Genomic DNA, 24,597 nt, shown 5'->3' with positions numbered 1-24,597 from the left:
CTCCATAGAAAAGTGTGAAAATAGCGTTCCACTTCAAAGCTGCACTATATATACTACAGCCCTTCAGGGTTCCGAGGCTCCGTGCATGGCACTTGAGTGCCCCTCCAGCAGAACCTGGCCGTGCCGGTATTTATGTGAATACATATGTATGGCACATACACATGTAGACACATAGACACTGGAAACCGGTAGAGTGATCCCTCCTTCAAAAAATTAAAAAAAGGAAAACTATAAGCTTTTATCCTTTAACATAAAAGATAGAACGTCTTGAAAATAAAGGGACTCCCTCTTTGATTTTAAAGAAAGCACTGCTCTGTTTCTTTCTTTTTTTTTTTCTTTAAAGAAAAGAAAGCTCACGCATGCAGAGACAAATCTATGTATGATGGGAGAGAGGCAAAACAAAAGGTTGACAAAGTTTTGGGTTCCAGCCAATGGCAGAGCCAGGGTTTAGGGAGGGGGGCAGGGGAGTCAGCTGCCCTGGGCCAGGTTATCTGAGGGTTGACCATACCTCTTTCTCTTCCTAACCACCGGAACCAAAATCAGTTTACTTGACCACAACCCCTTGGAGTGAGATGCACAGTCTTGACAAGGTATAGTGTGGGCTTGGCCTAGGTAGTCAAAGCCATTAACATCACAAGATGAGGAACTGATTCCACTGACAACCTGGGGAACCGGAAGAGCCTACCACTCCCCGCTGGGTCCTCTCCGTCTGTCTCAGACGCCCAGGAGCTCCCATCTGCTGTGTGCTCTGTGTGCTCTAACAACTGTCTTCACCTGACTTGTTCCTGAGGGCCTGTGCATTCGAACCATAGATTTGTGCAAGCCCTAACATCAAAGGGCCAGAGCTGTGTAGACCGGGATCCTCCATTTCCATCCCCAGGAGCTGAGAAAATGCAAAATAACCCCACATTGAGCAAATAACAAGACCATTATTTTTCACAGTTTGATATGATTATCTAGCATAGCGCCACTGATTAGTCTGCAGAAGTGTCAGAACACTGGGGAGTGTGGCCCACAGAACAGACTCAGGGGAAGCCTTGCTACCCTAACCTCCTGCTGTTTTGTACCTTGCGAAAGGTACCTGCAGAGTGCTGATTTCTGTTGACTTAGCATCATCTTCATTATCACAATCGCTTTTACTTCATTTTCTTTGTTTAAAGGCTTCAATTCCTTTTAAGCTTTATTTTTGTTTCCTGAATATTTTTTTCTGAACTATCTGCTATACCTTCCACAACCAAACTATGTTGAAATTTTATTTCAATACTATGACAAAAACACGTTTCACACTAAAATATTCACGCATCCACAGTGCACAAGCTTGCAGTTCTAAAGTAGAATGAGGAAAAAAAAGCAAAATTTCTATACAAAGGGCTGGCTTTTCCCTTCTCCCCCTTCCCATCCCCCTTAAAGTTTCTGTATTTTTTTTTTTCCCCCACTTGGTTTCCAATCCAGGAAAGTTGTGTTATGACTCCAGACAGCAGGTTTTTTTTTTTTTTTTTCTCTTTTGTTTCTACAAATGCTGCCTAAGTGAACAGAAGGCCGATGTTATTTTACTTCAACAGACTTCCAAAAAAAGACACTAATTCCCTGAAGCACACATGCTCTTCCGCTCAAATCTAGATTCTGGGCTCAAAAGGAAATTGTACGTATATATTTTATTTGGCTTTCTACAAAAAAGGGGATGTTTGGGGTAAAAATGTGTGTTCACCAAGACCAGCCCCAACTATACAATCTTCTCTGCTTCATTCAACAAAGCCTAAGAGTCCTTCAAAAGGAAGGACAGGGATGCCTGGGGAGCAGATCCTTTTCACAGATACAGGCAGGTGGTAGCTAATCAGAAGTGGTCTAACCCCCTAGGAGACAAAAAAGAACTGAAAACCCGAAAGCAAAACCATTCCAGAACGAGATGGATTTTCACCTGAGTGAGTCGCACACAGGCAAAATTTTCAAATCAGAAAGGGGGGAAGAGCCACTGTAAACAATCAGATTTCGTGAAGCTGTCCTGTGATGATCCTACACCCCTAGGCAGTACTTGTAACTTAAAAAAAAGGCAGCTATTTTACATGGACATTGAAACACAACTGAAGTCAAACATTTGTCAACTTGTAAACACTGGAAAGCAAAGTTGGCAGAAAGGTAAAAAAAAGAAGGAAAAAGAAAAGGAAAAGAAATCCGAATACTGCAAATTGAGATCTACCCCCAGAAGCTGCAATTTGGCATTCTTCCTACAAAACAAGAGTCTATGTGGGAATTGAATTCAGCTAGAAAGGGTGACACACTTTGCATACTGAACAAATACAAAGTGAACAGAAATTATAACTTATTTATGAGGTTTTACAGAGTTCAAACTCGACTGAAAGTATAAAAATAAACTTGGACTTTGTTCATTCGGTTAGTCTTAGTGTCTGGAAGTATTTCTCTGAACCTGGTCTGTGCCAGTTGGGCAACACCAAGTGCGGTCTTCCTGAACCTAGATTTTTTTTTTTTTTCTGAGCTTCCTAGATTCTTAATTTGGGGTCCTTTTGTTTGATTTTTAAATGGTTTCAGGGAACGGAGAGTCCTAGTTTGGCTGTGGGTTTCACCTTTTTGTCTCATTTTCTTACAAGTGAGTGCACAACAAAGGAACCCTTTCTATAAATCTACAAAAAGGAGATCCCACGTTGATCTGCTTAGTTTTTTTTGTTTGTTTGTTTTAAAGGCAAAAGACACTAAAGGAATGAGATGTGTGTTTGTGTGTGTGTGTGTGTGTATGTGTGTGTGTGTGTGTATGAGATATTGGAGATGCTCTGGTGAAGCTGTTGTGTCACTTTTTATTTTGATCTTTGCTGGTATCTCGTCACCCATCATGCTTTGCTCTCGTTCTCCTTTGTTTGTGTGGCATCGTTGGGGACCGTCTTGACTTCAGCTGGCGCTGGCTTCGTTTCTGTCTCCTGGCACTCCGGCTTTGCTTCTACAGGACCCTTCCTGTGGAGAATCAGGAAAACAGCACTGAGACCACGGTCTGCAGTAACGCACCCTCTGGCCAGTTCCTCAAAGGGGGCTCCAGTTAGAGCACTGGTCTCCAAACTCAGCTGCACGTCAGGATCACCTGGCATCTCTAAAAATCACTGATGCCTGGGCCATGTCCCCAGAAATCCTGATTTAATCGGTCTGAACGTGGTGACTTTTAAAAGCACCCAAGTGGTTCTAACTTGCAGCCAAAGTGGAGAACCTCTGAATCAGCGGAAGGAGCCCTTCCGGCCTTAATCTGATGCCAGGGCCTCCAGCTTTACCTGGGGTGGTGCAAGTGCAGCAGGTGCAGCCTTTTCCTCACCCTGCATGGCTGCAGTGGCCCAGCTTGGTATGAATCATGTTATGTTGGGCTCCCTGGTACTGATTCCAGGGGGCCCTCTGCAAACCACCTGTTCTTGCCTGTCCTCGCCCCCCCAACCTCTGTGCTCTGCCTTTCCTGGTGATGCCTCTATGGCTTGCCTGGGCAGGGTAAGAAAATGCTCTGTTACCGAGGCAGCTTTCCATGGGAGTCGGGTGAGAGGCCAGAGTGGGCTGCCGGGCTGCAGGGGAGCTGAGTGGGGTGGAGTGGGCGGGGCTGTCCTTTTATTTTCTGACAGATTCGGGGCTCCTGGTGAGGGTCCCCTTGCTGCTCTTGGTGGCAGCACCTCCGCTTATCTGGGAGCAGCCACAGGAGCCTCTATAAAAGCCTCTGTCTGACTCTGCCTCTGTCAGTCCCAAGAGTGAGAATCTGGTTTAAGGACGCACCAGAGCAGACTCAGACCCCAGCCCCAGCTGGTGCCCCTGCATTTTGGCCTCACACTGAAGAAACCTGTAAGCTGAAGGACCTGGCCTCGAACTTGGAAGACCCAGCGGTCACTCAGTGCTTGGGAGCTCTGCGTCTTCCCAGTCACTCAAGGGCAGGAGAAGCAAGGGTGGATGTGTCGGTTGGAGTGTGACAGGGCCTTCTGGACCACACAGAGCCTCTCCCCACACAAGCCTCAGGGTCTGCCTCCTTACTTCCCGAATACCCGTGCCATTCTGCTGGGGACTCGGCCTTGCCCTGGATGACACACTGCCTGCGGGCCCCAGGGTGGCCGATCAGGGCACCTTGACCTCCTTTAGCTCACTTCCCAAGCTATGCTCATCTGTGGCCCGAATGCAAAGGCTCCTGCAGGGACGACAGACGCCACCGCTAGGACGATAAGGATAAAACCTAATTAACGTGGCCTAATTAGTCAGCAGGCGGCTGCCTGCCGGGCCTGCTGCCTGTGCCCACGCTCTGCCTCGGCCCAGCCCCTGGCTGACAGTCGCCTCGGAGAAGCTCTGGAGTAGGCTGAAGACACATCTAACAGGGAGGACACAGCACAAACGCACACCACCACGGGACACCCCCCGACGACAGTGGACAGAGAGAGGCCGTACTCGGTCTTGGCTGGCGCAGGAGGAACAGCGCCGTCGGCCGTGGAAGGAGCAAGCTCAGGGGCTTGTCCACTGGCCCCGGCGGCGGGAGCAGGAGAGCCCAGGGCTGCAAAAACATCCTTTGCAAGGTCAATATCTGGGGTCTTGAAGTTCCCTTCATCCATTTTAAAGTCCTCGCCCTGGGCAGGGTTTGTGGTGCTGATGGAGGCCGCCTCGCTCTTCGGGCTGGCGAGGGCCCTGGCTGCCTCGGCTGGGCTCTTCGCGGTGCCGGGCTGGGTGGGCTCAGGGTCCGGACCTTTGGTGCCGGGAGCCTCCTGCTTGGCCTGGGGGGCTTCTGGGGTGGGGGTCGTCGGTGCCACCGCTAGGGGACCGGATGCCCCGGCCGGGGGGGGGACCGGCTTGCTGGCCGGAGGGGCCTTGGGGGCCTCGCCTGCACTGGCAGGGGCGCTGGGGCTGAGCACCGCCCCCTGGTTTGCCAGGACGCTAGAGGACAGGTTGCTGGCGGCGGGGGCTGAGGTCGGGGGGTCGCTCAGGTCAACGAGGGGGGCGACCTTGGGGGCTGAGGCTGGGGGCGGGGAGGTGGCGGCGGTGCCGGGCCCCTTGGAAGGGGTGGCCTGGCCGGCGGGCACAGAGTTTGAATCAGGGGTGGCCGTGGCCACGGGGGCGATACTGGAGGTGAGGGTGGTGGTCTCACTGGTGGGGCTGTTCTGAGCAGTGGCAAAGGTTTCGGTGATAGTGTCAGAGTTAGCGGTGACGGTGGTGACAGAAGGCAGCATGTCCTCAACAGTGGCTGTGGTGTCAGCAGGCAGCCTGTGGGGAGGACAGGAAGTAGAAGAGATAGACGATGAAGCTGAGACGGACAGAGAAGCCGGGAAGGGCGGAGGCCAAGGCGGGGGCCGGGGGCTGGCATGCGGGGGACGCACAGGCATGGACACAGGCCCACAGAGAGAGGAGGACGCGAGAGGAAGCACACGCCCAGGCGGGCAGAAGAGGACACAGGAGACAACAGAGAACTCGGCAGTCTAACAGGGCCTGTCACCTTCCTCCCTGCTGACTCCCCTCCCGATCTGCACGGGGCTCCCTTCCCTACGGCCCTGGCGGCCCTTTCGGACCCCTGCCTGCATCTCGACTCAGGGAGAGGCCAGCTGGAGCTCAGCGTCCACCACCGCAGGCGTCATAGGTCCCTGGGGAATTGGGCCCACCTGCCCCGGAGACGAAGAGGGCTCCACGTGGTCCCTCAGGGCTGTGGGTGGTCCAGCCAGAGATTTTGTGCTTCCATGAAACTCCATTTCCTTCAAACCCACAGGACCCATGATACCCACGTGGTCATTACCATCACAGCTGGATGTGGCTTCTGACCGAGGGTCCCCAAGGCTTCCGAGACCAGGAGAACCAGGGAGCTTTTACCGGGGCCCCAGCTTCCCTTGCCCTTTTAGGAAGAATGCAGAAAACCCTAGAATTCTTGGATATCCTAAACAGAATCTGCTAAGCTCAGCCTCTCTCAATGAAGTTTTATCTCCTTAAGCCATTTCCAGAATGTGTGTGTGACCTGGGCACAGGGTCTAGGGATCCCACGTACGCACGGAGGCTTTAAGGCATCCACAGCCACCCAGGTAGAATCAAGAATGCCTCGTGTCTAGGGAGAGAGTGGGGTCAGGCGCTCCTGGCCCAGCACTCCAGAATTCTCGCCTGCCATGCTCGGCGGGGAGGCGTGGGTGGGAAGCATGGAGCTGTGCGTAGGGTGATGCGGTGGGTGTGAGGCTCTGCCGAGGAGGTGGCAGCCCAACCCGCCCACGTACTCGGGCTCCGTCAGCGGCGTGGTCTCGTTGGGCTCTGTGTGTTTCCCTCCATCGTGGTTTGGGGTCCGCTCCTCCTCAGTTCGCACCTCCACGATGGGTTCCTTGGACTCATCTTTCCTGTGGAGACAGCTCTGCTGGTTCCATCCCAGGGAGCTGGGGGATGCAGGGGGCTCCCGGGGAAGCCAGCTACAGCTCAGGCACCTGTGCCTGGCCCGAGGCTGGGGGGGGGGGGTGGTGGGATCCAGAACCAGAGTCAAGTGCGGCATCTCAGCCCCCGCTCTCGCTAGCTGTGTGACCTGCTCACCCATACCTCCGTTTCCTCACCTGGAAAATGGGGCAAATAACCGTTTCTACCTTGCCTAGACGTTATGAACATTAACTGAGATAATGGATATAAAGTGCTTAGCACAGTGCCTGGCACAGTTCAGTGCTCAAGTCATCTATATTCGTATACACATAAGTATGTACGCGTATGTGTATGTGTATACGTAAGTACGAACACGGATAAGTATATGATGTATATATAAGTATACGTGTACATATATGTACGTATGTATACGTGTAAGTATATGATGTATGTATATCTGTAAGTGTATATGTATATGTAAGTTCACACGTGTATAAGTATAGCTATACGTATATGTAAGTAAAACATGTATACGTATGTGTATATGCATGTACATACATGTATAAGTATATGATGTATGTATATGTATATACAGGGCCTGGCATGGGGTGGTGCTAACAACTTATTTCCTTGCTCCGTCCCTTCTCGCCTTGCTCCACCTCAGCCCCGCCCAGTGACAGTCTGTGAAGGTTCCTGCTATTTGGCTCAGGATCTGTTTCTCCAGAGATGCTGGAGCACATCCTCCAGGAGGATGCTGGATCGTCCTCCGGGAGGACAGGTATTTTCATCTGCTTTGTTCACTGCTGTCCCCTAACGCCTGGGGATGGTGCCGTGCCTGTAGCGGCTGCGCCATAAATATTTGTTGAATGATGGATGCATGAACGGCAGCAAGGCAAGTGTGTCTCTCAAATGCTGACCCCTCCCTGGTAGCTCCCCTCCAGGCTTAGCTCTGACAATTCCCCTCATTTTGACCTACGTAGGGATTTCAAACGTCTATGCGATTCTAGTTGTGGGGTTGGGTCCAGGTGTCTGCTTTTTAAACAGGTACCGCTGAAGACCCTGCTTTGAGAGACAGTTCTCTAATGCTCTGCTCCCCTCGGGGTTTCCAATGGGGAAGCTGAGGTGGCTCCCTTGCTGGGTCCCGGGCCGGGGCAGAGTCTAGCACTCCGCAGCAGTGGGCGGGTCTGCACTCACGAGAAGGCGGCTTTGCCCTCCTCCATGTCCTTGCCCTTGGCTCCAGGCCCGGCTTTTCCGCACAGGTTGACGGCGATGCACATGAGCAGGCCACACTTGTTCAGGAAGTAGCAGGTGACGTCCACGGCCACCAGGAGCAGGACGAAGGTGATGACGAGGATGCCCACGATGGCGCCCGTGCTCAGGCCTGAGGTGGGGCTGCCGTTGGCTTGGGGGGGAGGGAGAGAGGGATGGTGTTGGTTAGTACACTGAGATGCAGACCTGGACCTGCCGAGCAACAGCCCTGGGGGCGGGGTAGAGCCCACAGGACGGCTGTGGCATCTGTGTTCAGAGTGACACTTTCCCTGGGGCCTTTCTACCCCCAGGTGTTGAGACAACAGGGTCTCTTTCTATCTTCAAGAGGGAGGGATGGCAGCCTCCTCTCATAGACCAGGGGACAAGGGCACAAGGCACCCACAAGTCAGGAGGAGACTGGACACTGTGTCTCCATCCCTGCTCTCAACCCACACTCAGCTGGTCTCCCCGTGAACCCTGGGAGCTGCCAGGGACAGGGTCCCAGATGGGGCGACAGAGGGTTCCCAGGGCTTCCTTTGGGCTTGTGGTGACGTCAGGCACAACAAGATGCCCCGCGCACCTCCGCACTTCCTTCCCCCTCTTTAGGAGCCGCTCCAGAGGATCCCGACTTTGGACCACATCCTTCTTCATTGCACCAGGAAGACGAATGAAGCTCACTTACTCTGGAGATATGGGGGCCTCGCCAGGCCCAGAGGGCAAGGTGGAAGGTCTGGGAATACTCACCATCTGGGAGCCAGGCACGCTTGGATCAGATTTCAGGAAACCCAGCCGACTCACCCAGAGATGCACGCACGCACGCACGACAGGCTCACTCACAGGACACGTGCCCACCACAGACGGACACACATTCTCACCTCTGAGCAGCACCCAGCATCCCCGCTCTAGCTGGACTCACTTGAATGACTCAACCTCTGTGTCTTACTCCCTGGTGTCCATCTAGAATCCCCTGGGAGCCCTGGGCTATTGATGGTATCACAGAAGGACCCCAGGCTCGGCTCCATCGGGTCCCCTTGTGATGGGTGCTAGGTGCCTGTGGTGGACCCCTGACCACTTGGTGATTCCCACCAGCATCTGGGAAGCGGAAGGCTGTGCTGGGGGAAGCAAGGACCCATGCGGAGCTCTGTCGAAGCCAGTGTGGAAACCATGACCCCAGGCTGAAAAGTGGGTACCCTGCTTCATTTTTCTTCTTCTGGAAGGACAGGGTTCCAGAAGGGGCAGCCCCATCACACCACCAGACCTTGTCTGAAGCTTCCTGTGTCCTCCGGACCCACTGGGGGTCACCCAGGCCTGTTGACTGGAGGCAGGAACTGTGGCCAACACAACCTGGGTCTCACTGGGCCTTTGCTGAATCTGGGCCAGGCCCAGGGGCCTCTGGCCACATCACGTGCCAAATGATGGAAAGAACAGGTAACTCAAGGTGACAGAGATGGGCCACACACTCTGTCTCCCTGTGGTTTGTGCTCCTGGGAGGCCCTCTGTGTGTCCCAGGGGCCCTGCTCAGGCATGGCGGGGGCTCCTTCAACTGCTGTCCTATTGTGATGGCCCTTATTTCTAACTTCAATTCAGGGTATAGGCCACCGGCCAGCACATAAGAGACGACCACTCACAACCTAATTCCTGGCACCCAGGGCTCAGCTGGGCCTGCGCCGCAGGAGCCTCCTAGGATCTTGAATATTCATTTTTGGCTCCTTGGGACCTTGTTCTTGCTTCCCAGCCCCTCCTCAGGCTCGCCCACTGGTCCCTTTCAACACCACACTGAAGACACAGCCTGTTCCCCAGGAAGGCCCGAGTCTGGCAACGGGCTCCATGCTCAGAGGACCCAGCTCTGGCCACTCTGTCTCTGGGCTTTGGCAGCAGGAAACCGGCCACGGGTCCCTGCATTCAGCTAGAGCCGGTCTTCTCCCCAGTAGCACACCGTCCACTCTGCTTCCCCGTGGTGCTCACACATCCACACACAAAAGCAAAGAAAGACATGCAGGCCTTCCTGGTCTTCAGAATACCAAAGCTGCTTCCCTGAACAGGGAAGAAATATGGCCTTGGGCTTCCTCCCCATCCCATGACTCAGGGCTGGAGGCCACCTGACACCCATACCCAATAGGTGTTAAGTGTCTACTTCCTGCAGAAGGAGCCTAAGGTATTTCTGTGGGGAAAGAATGTCTGTATTTTTGGACTCAAAGGCACTAACACCATGTTCTGAGGTTTATACATAAATATGGTTTTAGGGAACTAGTCATGTCTCTAAGGAAGAAAAATAAACCACTGCAAAGCTGCTCCGTGTGGGAGAAGCAGCCGTTATCCACCTGTGCTCTGGGCTCAGCAGACCCATCAGAGGGCTGCACTGCTCTGAAGGCCAAGGCCAACACCTCCAAGGGCCAGGAGGGCAACGAGACTGATAGAAAACAGAAGGTAGGGCAACGGTCTTCTCTCTCATTTGATATAAAATTCAAGTTCTTTCCCTTATTCTAAAAGGTGCTACACGTGCTGTGGACTCTCCCACTCCTCTGAGCATCATAACTCAGGGCACTGAGCCCCGCCTCCCATCCCTGTGCTCCAGCCGGGAGCGCCTCCATTCTATCTGCTCACCACGCCCAGCCCGTTCCTGTCAGAGTGCCTGGCTGACGCCTTGCCTGGAACCCTCCAGCCCCGTCACCTTGTGGTGGCTCTTTGTTATCCTGCAGGTTCAGCTCAAATGTCACCTTCTTGCAGAGGTTCCCCCCTCCCCTGCCCCGATCTCTTATCTACTCAGGCAACTCTAGCCAGTAACTACCACATTACTCTGTTTTATTCTCTTCTTACCACTATCTGCCATTTTCTGTTCATTGACATGCTTTTTATCTGGCTGCCCTGCCCTCTAGAATATCCTGGCAGGTACCCTGTCTGTCTCTTGTCTCCCCAGCATCTAGGACAACCCAACTTATAAGAAATGTTCAAAGAATATTTGTTGAACAAAGGAACAGTGTTTAGTCTTGGAGATAAGAACACTGTCTCCAAATATTTAAAGGTGTGTCACGAGAAGGAAGTAGTCTTATTCAGTGTCCCTAGTGGATGGCAACTATGGGGGTAGGAGGCAAACTTGAGCTCACATGAGACAGAACTAACACACAAGAGCTATTTAAGTGTGGTGTGAGCTGCCTTGGAAGAGCTCCCTGTTGCCAGAGGCATTCAAGCAGAGACTGGAAAATCCCTTGGCCGGGATACCATAATGCTCTGGATGAGTTTCCTGCACTGGGAAGAGCCTAGGATAGAGGATGTCTTCAGGTCCTCTTCAACTCTAAGAACCTGTCATTGCATGTGAGATGTCCTACAGTCCCCAGCACAGGGTACAGATTCCCTCATGTCCATGTCCTCCACAGTGTGTACTGAGCAGGACTTTTTTCTGCAAGACAATTGGTAGGTCCCATCTTTATTCATTGATTCTTACAATTTTATCTTTAGTTGAAAAATAAATACTTTTTAAGCATAATGTTTCTCCACCTGCAGCAGAATTCCTGGGGTGCTCTGTTAAGAATTCAGATTCTGGGGATCCCCCATTCCACCAAGTCAGAATCTCTGGGGGTGAGGCTCAGGCTCAGAATTTGATGGAGCACCCCAGTGATTCTTATGCACCCCAGACTTTGAGGACCACTGTTTCTAAGTTTTCTGCCTGCATTACAATGAATAACAGCTGTTCCTATGACTCCCCACCCAAGGATGAGTTGTGCAGTCTTACCTGGTGGCCCTGACCTAACTGATGTACTGGATGGATGGAGAGAGAGCAAAGACTTATCCCCAAGGGACCACCCAGTTCACCATTAAGAGTCTAGACTTCCAGAGGAAGTGAGGTACCCCTCAAGCTGGAGAAAGGATGTGCGGAGCTTTTACAAAAAACTGTAAATAAAGGAAACACCGGATGCAAATGAAAGGGTACCCAAGTCAAGTCAACATTCATTACCTCTTGGCGGCTGTTACAGAATTGTTTAGTCCAGGAAACTAGAAGGACAAAGGTTATCTCCTGCATCCTGCTTAACATTTTACAAAAGGAAAAGAAAACAACTTTGGGGTCTATCTTTGCATGACCTTCCCCTGACCTCTCCTGGCTACCCCATCTGCACACCTGCATACCTAGAGTGCTTCTTGGGAGCAGTTCCTCCACAACCTCTGGGCTTCGAGCTGTGCTAAACGGTGGGGTTATGAAGCTGGGGCTGCCCATCCTCTGTGGTTCCTGGTCTGGGAGTTGTCGGCACTGAACACCTGGCTTGCCCAAGACTGAGACCTACAAGTGCCTACGCTCATCAATGCCTCAAAATGGGAAGATATCTCCCACCTTGCAGCTGAGGGGCCCCGAGTCACTGTGTCACGGGACATGAGTGCAGAAGTGCCCCTTCCTGCCTCCAACTCTCGGAACCATTAAGCTCAGGTTCTGGTTCACTCGTCTGCTTGTTCCTTCCTGGAATCTGCTGAATAGATGGCTGGTCTTGGGGCTTTCAGGAGGCATCCAATTAAGTGTGATTTTAAACAGAATAGGGCTTGCTAATGAGACCCTTGTCTTAGATTCTCTCTGTCACCATGTCACTCTGTGAAGCCTCTGATATGAAGTCGTGAAGGGAGCCGTGCAATCGGGCGAACTTGCAACAGAGTTGTGGTTCTGGTGGCCCAGAGTGTGCCCCTGATCCCAAGGTGACCACCTTCTGGCTCTGCAAAGGCACTTTCCCCTCGCCCTGTCTGCTGGGGAAAGTCCAAGGAGGCGGTGACACACAGCAGCTCTTAGGAGAGCTGAGAAAACTGCATCACTCCTTGTGAGGAAGGGAAAGCAATTCCTTTGGTTAGAACTCCACTCAGCAAACTACGAGTTTGGGGTCCAATTTAAAGGGCTCTCTGGGGCAATCAAAGTAATCCAGGTACCTGTGAGGTGGAGGCAAAGGGATTTTGGCACTTTGTAGGATACACAACTATCAAATAAAATCCAAACACGCTGGTGAGTTCACATGAACTGTTATTTCCTTTAATAATGCAAAGGTGTAAACTTCGTCAAGGCCTCGCTGATTATCTACACAACAATGTTAGCATTCTTATTAGTAGAAAAACGTGATCCACACCTGCCGTATAAATATTCCAAAAAATGAGCAGAGAAGCCCTGTGGCGTGTCGAGACTGGGCAGCACTGAGACAGGGCGCAGGGGCAGGGCGGCTGAGCGGGGCAGCGAGCGTTCCCTCCTTCAGGGCCTGCCTTAGGGGTTCCCGGCAGGGCTGAGGGCTGCAGCCACCATGAGAAAACTCAGTGTCCGGTGGGAGCGGGCGTGCCTGAATGCTGTCTCCCGAAGGGCATCCCTTACAAACCATGGGCCTGTCTGAACGGGGCCAATGCAATGACCCCAAAGTTGCTTCAGCTGAGGCCTGCCTGGCCCAGAATGAGCTGAGGGGACAGGGTCATGGATGTCAGGCCTCCCCACACTTTGGGCCAGGTCTTCAGAAACACAGACATAGGTCCTTGCCTATGGGACTGGGACCAGGGTGTGGCAGACCTCTGAGATGGGCACTCCTGGGTGAATATGAAACTTCTGCCGAAGATGATACCAAGAGCCTGCCGGGAGTCAGGGGACAGTGACGGGTGACCTGCGTGAGGACCACATCTCCCTCCTTTGCTCACCTAATGGCCCTGGGATTCTACGCCGGGCCCGGAGGCACCATGGGCCTCTTCTTGATACTCTGCCTTGTGCCTAAGAACCGTGTCTGCTCCTGCTGCCGTGGTGGGACGGGAGATCAGGGATCCCGGGGGAGAGGTTCATGGCGGGGCTGGAGGCCAACGGGGCTGGGGCGACTGGCGCTGCCTGGCTGAGCTGTTGGGTAGCCTGTGGCCTCCGGTGTGTGTACCTGACCCTCTAAACTGCCAGCACTGGGGACACGGGCCTGTGCCCACCGACACGGGCAGCTCTGCCCTGCAGACCATAGGATCATTTGGATTCCCAAAGAGAAAGGCTCGTCTTTGAACATTAAAAAATAACAACAGAACCAAAAAGTAAAGAAACCAAAAAGAACAAAGATCAAACTTCTGTGGAGATGCTCAGAGATGAGATATGTGGAATGATATGTGACCACAACGGAGGGGGCAGTTTTTATTCAGGAGATGGTACCCCCAAGCTCAGACACTGACGCCCCTGAGCAGGATTCACCCGAGTCTCTACGGGGAACTTCAACAAACGCACCTCACCTCCTCTCCTGGGCATGTCGCGGGGTACCCCCAACAGCAGAGGGGAAGCTGGCTTCCACCAGAATTTTTAAAATGTCACTGAAGCCACTGACCGACAGGGGGTCGGGGCACTCGGGCAGTATGACAGGATGGCTGGGTTCCAATTTATGGGCACTCGGGGCTGGCCCTGCCTTGCGCTCTACTGAGCACGTGTGGGGAGGGGGGCGCGACTCGCGCCAGGCTCACAGTGGATGCTTCCAACCTGGGGGACTGATGCTTACGCGATAATGTGGGTCACAGTTGGGCCACATCCACCAAGACACGAGGTCTGTGGCTGATCTGTAGCCATGCAGCAGGTATCACCCTGACTGGGAGACACGCACCTTCCAGAGCCCACAGGTGCTGGGCACGTCCTAGGGTGGCCCTGTTCACAGAGCCAGCGTCGGGTGCTGGTTATACTACCAGGACCAAAGCACCTCCCAGGATGTTGGATCAGCCCCAGAAAATACTCAACAAATCCGAGTTCTTCCGCTGCATGGGCAACAGGGTGACTTACTTTGCCCATCATGCCAGCAAAATGCTCCGGCGAATCGCAGCAAGCTTACCAGGGGCACTTAAATGCGAGCGAAGCCAACTACTTATTGAAGGGCAGCAGAGGAGCACAGGGTTACAATGGGGACACGGGGTGATTTTAACAATCTGATGCAAGCTTTAGAGAGTACTTAGAAATCCTTCTCTGCTACATCATTTTCAGGTAAGAACCAAAAATGCAACCAGTAGCAGATGTGCAGAAACTTTTCTGTAAACCTAGTGTAATGGTTTTTTGTTGTTTTTTTTTTTTAATATATATTATATAGAGAGAGTTTAAAGAGAAGAGCTCCCAAACATTTTTATACTGCTATGAAAAAGGGGGCAAACTCCTTATGAAGTGGCACAAAAGTATCTGTGAAGGGTAATAAGTCTGGAGGTCCAGCTTTTTCCAATTGCCAAACCTTCCTCTTCCACAGAGAGCTTGGTGGTGTGGCCATGGCAGTCCTGACAGATTCTTCCAAAGGGGGCACTGATCATTCTCATAGGAACTGGGCTTTTAGGCAAATTTAGTTTTTTGGCATTCAAGTTCCTAACAGAGCAAGAGAAGAGTCACTGCAGAGAAAAGCAATGAGACAAAGGTGTAGGACGCGGAGGAGCCTCCCAAGGTCGCTGCAGGTGCCAAGCAATGGGTCCCCAGAGAGAATGTGGTTGTTTAAAAACAAATGTGGCAGTGGGGATGTCCCAGTGACGTCCAAGGTGATATGTGTGACGACAGACACAGGAAGGGGAGGGGGGAGGAGGAAAGAGAAGGAAGAGACAGAAACAGAGAAAAAAAATAGATAAAAAGAAAAAAAGAATAGGTCAAATATAGAAAATGCAAGAATCAAAGGTTAATTCAACTTTGTAAATTAAACTGACAAAGGTTAGAGAAGAGTTCAGTGCGGTATTATCACCACAAGGCCAGTTCCGAAGCTCAGCAAGGCCAGAAGCAGCACAGCAGGGTGAATTCAGGGGTTAGGGGTCAGCGAGCAAATGAAACTAAAGTGAGAGAACAGAAGCCTCCACAGCCAAATACAAGAGTCTGATTAGGAAAGTGTTACCTTTGATAAGGGGAGGTCTCTAAGATGCAGTCAGGAGTCTCCCCACGGCCTTCTAGTCTCTAGAGCTTTTTACACATTGGGGTAGAGATGCATCTGATCACTGTAGTATGTGCAGCAAACTGTATGCAAGGACGGGGGCCACCTTTTCAGCAATAAATCGGACTCTTCTTCCTATTGTACAATCCCCCCACCCATAGCGCTCTTAAAGAGAATCTAGTTCTGCACCTCTCACCTCCACCACCCACTGACCACAGAATTCCACCGTGAACGTACATCTCGTAATTCAGAGGTTTTATTCGCAGGTCCCAGAGAAGTCCAACCAAGCAACCTCCTTCTAAAACCTATGCAGTAGAGGCCGAAGCCCTCTTGGGGAGGTGAGTAGCCCCTCCAACCCTCCCCTTTAACTGGGAGCCTGGGAGATTAGCCAGAAGGACTCTGACAACTCCGGTGGGCAGGACCCGGGGGACTGGTCTTCCCAGAATTTCTGTATCTGACACACAGTGGCCCCAACTTCTCCAACCCCAGAAGCTGATGCCGCTGGCAGTACCCAGCCTGGGAACGCAGTGTGTCGGAATCACCACCTACGAAGTCTATTTACCCGAGGAAATAGATGCCAGGAGAAATCTGTCTCACTGCAAAGGAATCACTCAAGGCTTCTCACTCCCCCATCTCCTAAGTGCCCCATAAAAGCCGAGCAGATCTGGACACTCCCACCAGACTGTCAATTTCAGGGAAAAACGGACCCAAGAACGCAGAGAAAGAAGGGGCAGAGAATAGAGAGAGCCACCTCTATTTGGACAGCCTATGAAGCAGTCAGGAGAACACTGTTTACAGTCACAACCAGATGCCTTGGCTTCATCACTGACCACCTGCCCGGTGCCTGCAGAGAGACACCCACCCTAGCCTATGCTAAGGGGTCTCCCTGTCAATGCAGAGGGGAGGACCACGGACACTTCTCAGCTATGGCCGCCAGCTCCCTGGGGGCCCGCACACATCTATCAGACACACACACACTCATGCACAACCAACCGTCGGGAAGCACACACTGATCTTGCTTTGTTGCTGCTCGACTAACCCACTTCCACACACACAGCCCTGTGGCATAGTAGCCCATGTCCTTTCTGGCCTCTCTCCCTCTGGAAAGAGCAATCGTGGTCACTGAGCTGAGAGCTGGGGGCAGGCACTCTAGACAGGACAGGCGTAATGGAGGCCAGACGGAGGCCACCGGGAGGTTGGGGCATCTTCCCACCACACTTGGACACTGCAGAGCGCTTACGGGGACCCCTCCACTAGGCTGCAGCTGTAGGTTCTATGCCCACCTCTCCTGCCTGTGGTTGGCATCTGGCTGCTCTGGAAAAGCAGAGAGGGACGATGAAGATCTCCTTCTGCTCCGAGGAATTAGGTCATTGAGGAGACTGGCCATCAGCAGCAAGCCAGCTGGGCCGGAAAGCAGAACTCTCACTTTATTCCCACACTTGAGTTGGTCCTGGATCCCTAGAGACAGATCTGCATCTCCTGGGAGAGCTGCTCCCATCCCGGCCGCTAGCAGACTGGACTGCCTTTCACGGATGGGGGTTTCCAGCGTCTACTTTCTCCACTTGTTCTGTTTCAAGTGGCTCGATTTAATCTTTGTTTCAATTGAGAGGCCCTTGGCAGAGAGGATTTTTAACTGACTAACTGGGCACCATATGTTCCTTCTCTCGGGGTTCCCACAGAGAAGAGATTTGGACCACAGTAGTGCAGGTAAGCAAGCATCAGATAGAAAGCGCTTAAAAATAGTTACGTGGTCCTTGTATGAAATGGTAGATAGCAGATAAGGTCCCGAAAAAGGATCCTTCCTCAACCAGCATCCAAAGCTTGGCTGGAGCTGGGGTCTTTCCCATCTGAGGGGTCCCACGGACTGGCTTATCATCAGTCCTCCCAGGCTGAATGACACAGGACCTTCACTCAGGAGGCTTGGCCAAGCCTTCCTGGGGGTCCAGTCCATCTCAACCTACTGCACAGCTAGGTACAAAGCAAAACTAAGCTTTGCATGGGCAACCGATCACGAGGATGGCTGTAAGCAAGCGAGTTATCAGGGGCTGTTCAGGCACATTAGGAGGTGCGGCACTTGTGCATTAATTCAAAGCGGGAAACTCACAGAAAGCAAAGCCGTCATACCTGGGATGGCTGTGGGCTGGGCCGAGGTCCTGAACACAAAGTGAGCTGCTTTGGACTTTCCCTGCTGGTTCTCAGCCACCACATAGACCTCGTACTCTGCATTCCAGTCCAGGGACTTGAGCATGACGTGGTCACTGCCAGATGGGAGCCTGATCTCTGGTTTCCATTCGGAGGAGAGCTTCTGGGAGAAACCGGCAAGAAAGATACAAGACGCCAGAAAGCTTTAGATGAAATAGCTGCTAAGACCAGCTAACAGGAGGAACATAAGGGATTGTGCAAAACAGAAATAAAAACCAAAGATAGGACATGGTCTTTATTCTTAACCAGCCTGAAAAACCCAAAGGTAAATGATCACGCAGGTCAGGAGGTCAACCGTGCGTGCCTGCAAATACAAACAGCGGCAGACTGCCAGTGTGGCATGCGGCCAACTCTTCAATGTCCTGTGCATCACCTTGAGAGCATGCAGGGACCCAAGCTACACTCTGGAATGCTGGCCCATGGCCTAAGGATGACCTAGAAGAGTAATCCAACAACTGTGTTTCTTGTCCTGTTTCAGAATGTTGGTCACACTCAGGTGTGTGACTCACCTCCCTGACATGGGAACACTGCACAGATTCCACTTTTATTAAAAATAAAAACTATCATTTATGGAGCACCCACTACATGCCAGGCATTGGACTAAAGGCTTTCTGCACATTTTCTCACTGCATCCCTACAACAAGCCTGCCAGCGCTTTTGCCAGGCCCTTACTAAAGCTGATGACTGGGAAGGGAGAGAGAGGTCAGGTGACTTCCCCAAGCCACATGGGCAGTCGAGCTGTGGCCAAGAGCCTCTGGGCCCAAAGCCTTTCGTAGAAGGGAGCTCAACACACATCTGCTGCACTGAACTGGATGGTCCTTTTCCATGCAGTGTGACCTGGTCTCTGAGACTGGAGCTGGAGGTGTCACAGGTGTGAATTCTTCTGTCAGGTCCAAGGCTGAGGTGCCCAGAATGCCTACAAGGTACACTCAGCTTAGCAGAGCACTGCCCAGGGCATAATTTCAGGCACGAAACTGGAGTTATAGGTGCCCCTCTTTTCTCAAATGTTCTTTCCAGTTCTATCCTACACGTTTGCCAGTGAGTTTGTTCTGGGTGGGAGCCGTTGACCCATGTCTACTGGATATTGGGCTGCTCCCCGGAAGAGCAGAACATGCTAGCAGTGTCACCTGGAAGGTGGTCTAGCCCGTGGCTGAGGCTGGAGGAAGAGTTACATTCCAGGAGAGCCAGCCGTCTTCCCAGAAAAATGCTTTGTGCCAGCCAAAGAGATACCTTTAGGAATGGGATAGCTCTCGTGTCATGGCCATGAGCAGTGTGGGAAAATGCTGGAAGGGGGCGCTGGTGTCCTCAGAGTCTAAGGGCTACGGCTCTAAGTTGGCTCCTGAGAGTGTCAGCATGTGCCCCATTTTAATTTAAAACGAAGAAATTCAGCAGCTTTTGTACTCTTTCTCTGAAAGTCTTTCCTTGGCAAACAACATTACAAAAGAGAGAGCCAGAATATAAAGCAAACATTACGTTACATAATACATATTAATAATATATAATAATAGTAATGTTCAGCAAATATTAGGATTTTGAGGTGGAAGAGAGAGGACAGCTAAGGTTGTCGAAGTCTAACATATCCCAGTGTTTTGCCCCAATTGTCTTTTTAAGGCAGGCCTGCCTGGCACAGCTGGGACGGCTCTTCTGGAACACTGACACCTGATGTGGACTCATAAGGGAGATATTTCCACCCCCAGCCTGCATCATAGCAGTGATTATCACAGTTACCATGTACAGAGTTTTCCAAGTGTCAGGCACATTTCAGGTTCTTTGCTTATGTTATAACTAATCTTTACAACAGCTCAATAAGCTCTCCCCATTTTATTGATGGAGAAATGGAGATTATGGAAGACTGGGTGACCTATTCAGGTCCCAAAGCTGGAATTGGGACCCATGTCTGTTGGGCCACATCAGCATAACAACACATAATAACATCCTCCCCCCACACTGCCCACTTCCAGTGGGCTCCATGGGACCACCTGCCCAGTCCCTGCATCCTACTCCACAGCAAGGAAACCACAGGGACCTCTCAGATGGTGGTGCCTCTGGGCTGGGCCTTAGGAAAGTCAACTGAGGCTCCTCCTCCAACATCAGGCTCACACCGGACTTCACAGTTAAGTAGGAGAGGGCTGAGTGGACTGACAGGCTGCCCAGCGGCTGAGACGTGTGCCCGGGAGTGCTCTGTGCTGTACGGACTCTCCGTAAACCTAACCGGGTTAGGGCTCCCACGGCACTTCAAGCAGGGCTGATCAAAAGGCAGAGAAGGAGTAAGTCAAACTTCCTGGGAAAAGCCTATTTGGGGGGCTATCTGAAGAAAGAAAACTCCTCTCAAGTTCATTATTTTCTACGGGCAAGAAATCCTAGCAAGAGGCTATTTCCAATGCTCAGAGGCTGCCTCTAAACCTCTCAGCAATTGGTTGTGGAAGGCAATGGCCAAGGGTCATTCTAAAACCAAAAAAACCCCAAAAAACCACAATGGGATGATTTTCAGTTTGGGGGTCGGGGATGACAGGTGGAATGTCAGAAATCTTAGATGGGTGGTGGGCAAACCCAGAAGAAAAGACTTAAGGCCAGGCTCACTGGTAGCCTGACAGCAGGGTGACAACAGCTCAGGTGGGCTGCACGAGCACTGGGGGTGGGGCGAGGGAAGGAGCTGGTTTAGGACCTGAGGCAGTCCAGGCCGGGGGCTAAGGACCCCGTCTCTTCAGGCACACAGACCTGGATTCAAACCCTGGCTGCCTGGCTGTATGAGTCACACGGTCACTGACTGCATAAGCCTCACTTACTTCCTCTGTAAAGTGGGGATAATCATTAAGACCAACTTCGTAGGGTTCTTGGGGAGAAGAAAATGCACGTGATCGTGGGCCTGCATGCCTGGCCTATGATACACACTTTATCCAAGTGTGATTATCAGATATCAGTATGTTATTTGCAAAAAGTACTGGGTGATGGCAAGATAACTTCGTAGAATAATTTAGGAAGCAGAAAAATCAATCATGGTATGGATTTGTCATCACCAAAATCATTTTAGAGGTTTTAAAATGGTCTCAGTGTGTTTATCCATGCTATATGTAGCACAGAGGACCATATTCAATATCCTATGATAAACCATAATGGAAAAGAGTATTAGAAAAAGAATGTGTATATATATATATGTATAATGGAGTCAATTTGCTGTACAGAAGTAATTAACACAACGCTGTAAATCAACTGTATTTCAATTAAAAAATATAAAATAGGGGACTGAAAAAAACATGGTCTCAGTGTAGACATGACCTAAAGGCTGCAAGTCAATCCTGGAATGTAAAACCCTAACCTGGACCCAGGAGCCACCTGCCAGGCACAGAGGCCGCCCCTGCCCCCCTGGGCTTTGCACGCTGCTGCTCCAAGAAGGCAGGTGTCAGGGTTGCGGGGTGGTGTGAAGCCCGGGAAGGAGGCCACTCACCGCTCGGTACTTGACCAGGTAGTGTCGGATCGGGGAGCCGCCGTCATCCTGCTTGATCAGGTTCACCTTAATAGAGTTTCCATCCTCTCCCATCTGCCCTTCGAGCTTAGGTGCACTGGGTTCCCCTGAAACAGCCACGTAATTCGTATGACATTTTCATCCACAAAATGAAAATCCAATCCATCAGAATGGGATGTAGTGATGGGGTGGGGCTGGCCTCTTGCTTTCTCAGCAATTCAAATGGTTAAAAAGCAATGCATATAAAACTTTGAATTCCAGTTGTATGCCTCAGACTTAGCCCAAACTGAGAACGCCTTTTGGGAATGTTCTGGGAAACTGCCCTCCCTACGAGCATAGTCCTTTCACCATTTTAGAGAGAACTGTTGTTGTTGTTTTTTCTGTCATGTGCTTGTATTTTCTTTTAGCTGCTCTTACAACTGCAGATTTAACTTTTATGAACCTGGTACATTTTGAGGAACAGCCTGAAATATGGGAAAATGTAAGCATTTAAGGAGAAAACTTACACCCATCAAATAATTTTTCAAAGCAGCCCAGTTTTTTTCCCCTGGATATATGATTCATCCCAGCGGTCTAATCCCTAACTGGGGTGGAATGATGCTGCATTCTTGTGACCATCTTTGTATGAATTAAATTTTATTACTTAGATTCATTAAAAAAAATAACGAGTTTCCAGTCGTGATTAAGTAAAGCACGAGTTGCTGTAGGCAAGTTTCTTGTAAGTATCCTGCATTTGCGGCTCAACAGCCTGAGTGATAATCCTTGGTACCTTGTATTAATGGAACAATCATTAAAGTCTTTTTATTTGTGAGAAGAGAGAGGGAAGTATGTCTTTAGCATTTCTCAACAGAAAAAAGTCAATGTTTCTCTTTTCCTTGCAGTAGAACTCTGAATCCAAGGTCGAGAAGAAAGATAAGCTTGTATGTGACAAACTACCAGGGCTGGGACGGTTCTTCAGGAAGATGCCGATTTACTTAAAGAGAAGCTATTTCATTAGTATATGTTGAAAGCAATGAGATGAGAGAACATCTGTTATAAAAAGTTAAAATGAAGATTTAAAACACTTGGGAACCCTGTACTTCCTGTGGAAAGCATCTCTGTATCTATTTCATGACCTCAGACAGAAAATTTGGAGAGCCTATAAAACAGTTGCCTTCTGGGTGGGTGGTCCTCGCTTGTTCTCTGGAAGATAGAGTCACAGACATGGGATACGAGAGCCAGGGGAGGCTTGTCACCAGGCTTTGGGCCTCATCACCCACAGTGTACCGTTCGTAATTTAATGAGAAGGTTGCTGGTAAGGTCAGTCCAGCCCATCCTCCTCACCCAGCTACTCTGAGAACCTACAGTGGCTGAGTGTCCTACTTTTCCTTTTGAGGCAAGGAGGAACCAGAGACAAAGCTAACGAGAGCCCTGCTACTCGGCCTGGGCCGGCAGCACACACACCACCTGGAAGCTCAATTAACAGGATGGCAAGGCGATCTTGGTGCACATGTACTAGTCATGGGGACACATAAAAGCAACAACAGGGAGGCTGTGTAATCTTAATGTCTGAGGGATAAAGTATTTAGGGAAATTTGTGTTTATTATGTGTTTTCTTCAATCAGTAATTAAGGAAAAAGAAAAAGAAAAACTAAAAGATAAACGGGCTTCAGGCAAAGACCTGTCCTGCTTTTACGCCACTATCTAGCCACCAGCACCAACTACTCAGTGGAAAATACTTAGAGATTTGGTTTAGATAATGTCAAGGTGCGTACGCTTCTCAAATTCTTTTGGACCATTCTAAGTCTTGGATAATATTTCAATTATGTCTTATACCATTAGAGATATGCAGTGCCAAAAAGAAATTCAAAGTGGAGTATATTTTAGAGCAGGGAAGGAGGTCTGTGTAGATTCAACAATGCTGAACAACGGAATAGGAGATGCAGTAGAACTTTACAAATTCTACTCTCTTGCTCAGTTAGAGTGACCACCTCGTCCTGGTTAGCCTGTGACTTTCCAGGCATTAGCACTGCAAGTCCTTTACCGTGGACAAACCCTTAGTCCCAGGTGAAACGGGATGTTGGTGACCCTGGACTGAATGAAGACTTACATTAATCATTATAACTTTCTGTATTCAGAACTGCAACACTGACTCTGGGATTAATGGTCTCTTTGCCTTAAGAAGGAGGGAAGGAGGTGGCATCAGCGGTCCTTCCAACACACCCACCAGGCAAGGACCTAGTCCTTCCCCCGAGGCCTCCTAGGAAGGGAAATAGAGATTATGCCACTGGGGCTGCTCTGTCTGTACCTTCCTTACTATTTTCTCTCAGATTTGAGCTGTATGGCTTTCCAAGGCTGAATCAACACCACAAAACACTGAACCCTGCTTTGGGGGGAGTGTCTACTTAGAAGGGGCTTTCTCTGATGTTGTGAAGCTCCCTTTAGAACTGAATGCTAAGGATGCCACAGTGGAGCTCAGGGTGTCTAGTGCCTTGGCTAGGTCACTGCCTCAGTCTCCACATTTGCAAAATACCAGACGCTCCCGAGGGCTCCTCCTCACTCTGATATCACCGTGACACTGTGACAGTCACTGTGCTAGGATGAGTTATCAAGAACACCTTGGCTATTTTCATGATGCTGTAAAACACAGAACCCCAAATCTAGGATGTTCAGTCAATTTTAGGGAGATGCACCGCAAGTTCAACAATTCCATATCACTTAGGCACAGAGATGCCCATTTTTTCTACAATTTTGAAAAAGTTATCTCAAAATATTCCTGTCTTTGAAAAAAAGACCCCAAGAGTCTTCAAAGACATATGAACAAAAATCTAGCCAAGGAATCCCTGCAAAAACCAAGAGCCCTGATGAAGGTGCTGTCCTATTTTTGGATTTGTTTCAGAAAAAATATAGTGGGAATCACAGAGCAACCACTAAAAATTATACCACAGTTAGAACATAGTTCTAACATTTATAGAAGTTAGAACACTATAATTTGCCACCATTTTAGTTGAGTGACTACCACGTAACTCTGATGTGTACTGCTTTCTCATAGAATTTAGAGTATTTTATATCATATCATTTAGAGTGCTTTAAAGATAATTTATTCATCAAGTACACATTCAGTACATACTAAGTACCGGGTAGTCCATTAGGCTTTCGAGTTTCAAAGGTGATTAAGACAAGGTTTTGTTTGCCAAATGAAAAAACTTAGTTATTCAATTATTATTCAATTCTTTGCATGGTGGGGCCCTTGTACAGAACTCTAACCCTTCCTATGACAGTATTTCTAAAGGATGATCCTATTCAACTAATATCATAGAGATTTGGACCAACTATATGGCCATGCAATTTGTTGTAAGTACATACAGATGTGGAAAGAGCAATATTTGTTTAATCAGTTGTCTTACTCATCTTCAAAAGTTTACTAGCAGCTAATTTTTTTAAAGATTAGAAATGGGGTTAAAGAAACGATTTCCTAAGCTCTCTGAAAAAATAATGTTCCAGCCACGCCTGAGG

The 24,597-nt window shown here is 50.2% G+C and overlaps 1 protein-coding gene across 5 annotated transcripts in view; it reads right to left on the bottom strand.

The window, feature by feature from the left end:
* Positions 1–1,636: 1,636 nt before the first annotated feature.
* The window catches only part of LOC137771449 (neural cell adhesion molecule 1), a 315,820-nt gene continuing 292,859 nt past the window's right edge, over positions 1,637–24,597 (bottom strand). Inside the window, exons 14-19 of one of the 5 annotated variants that reach the window (XM_068554810.1) lie at positions 21,085–21,209; positions 17,562–17,742; positions 7,531–7,738; positions 6,210–6,326; positions 4,414–5,220; positions 1,637–2,964 (exon numbers count right to left, since the gene is read on the bottom strand). In XM_068554810.1, coding sequence (XP_068410911.1) covers positions 2,844–2,964; positions 4,414–5,220; positions 6,210–6,326; positions 7,531–7,738; positions 17,562–17,742; positions 21,085–21,209 — 1,559 coding nt within the window. In that variant the 3' untranslated portion in view covers positions 1,637–2,843. Of the gene's footprint in view, positions 2,965–4,413; positions 5,221–6,209; positions 6,327–7,530; positions 7,739–12,564; positions 14,971–17,561; positions 17,743–21,084; positions 21,210–24,597 lie in introns of those variants that run through there. The other 4 variants (XM_068554811.1, XM_068554812.1, XM_068554813.1 and 1 more) reach the window with 4 other exon arrangements.

The sequence above is a fragment of the Eschrichtius robustus genome, chromosome 11, assembly GCF_028021215.1.
Source record: "Eschrichtius robustus isolate mEscRob2 chromosome 11, mEscRob2.pri, whole genome shotgun sequence".
NCBI lineage: Eukaryota > Metazoa > Chordata > Mammalia > Artiodactyla > Eschrichtiidae > Eschrichtius > Eschrichtius robustus.
This window is presented reverse-complemented; position numbering and strand designations above follow the sequence as displayed.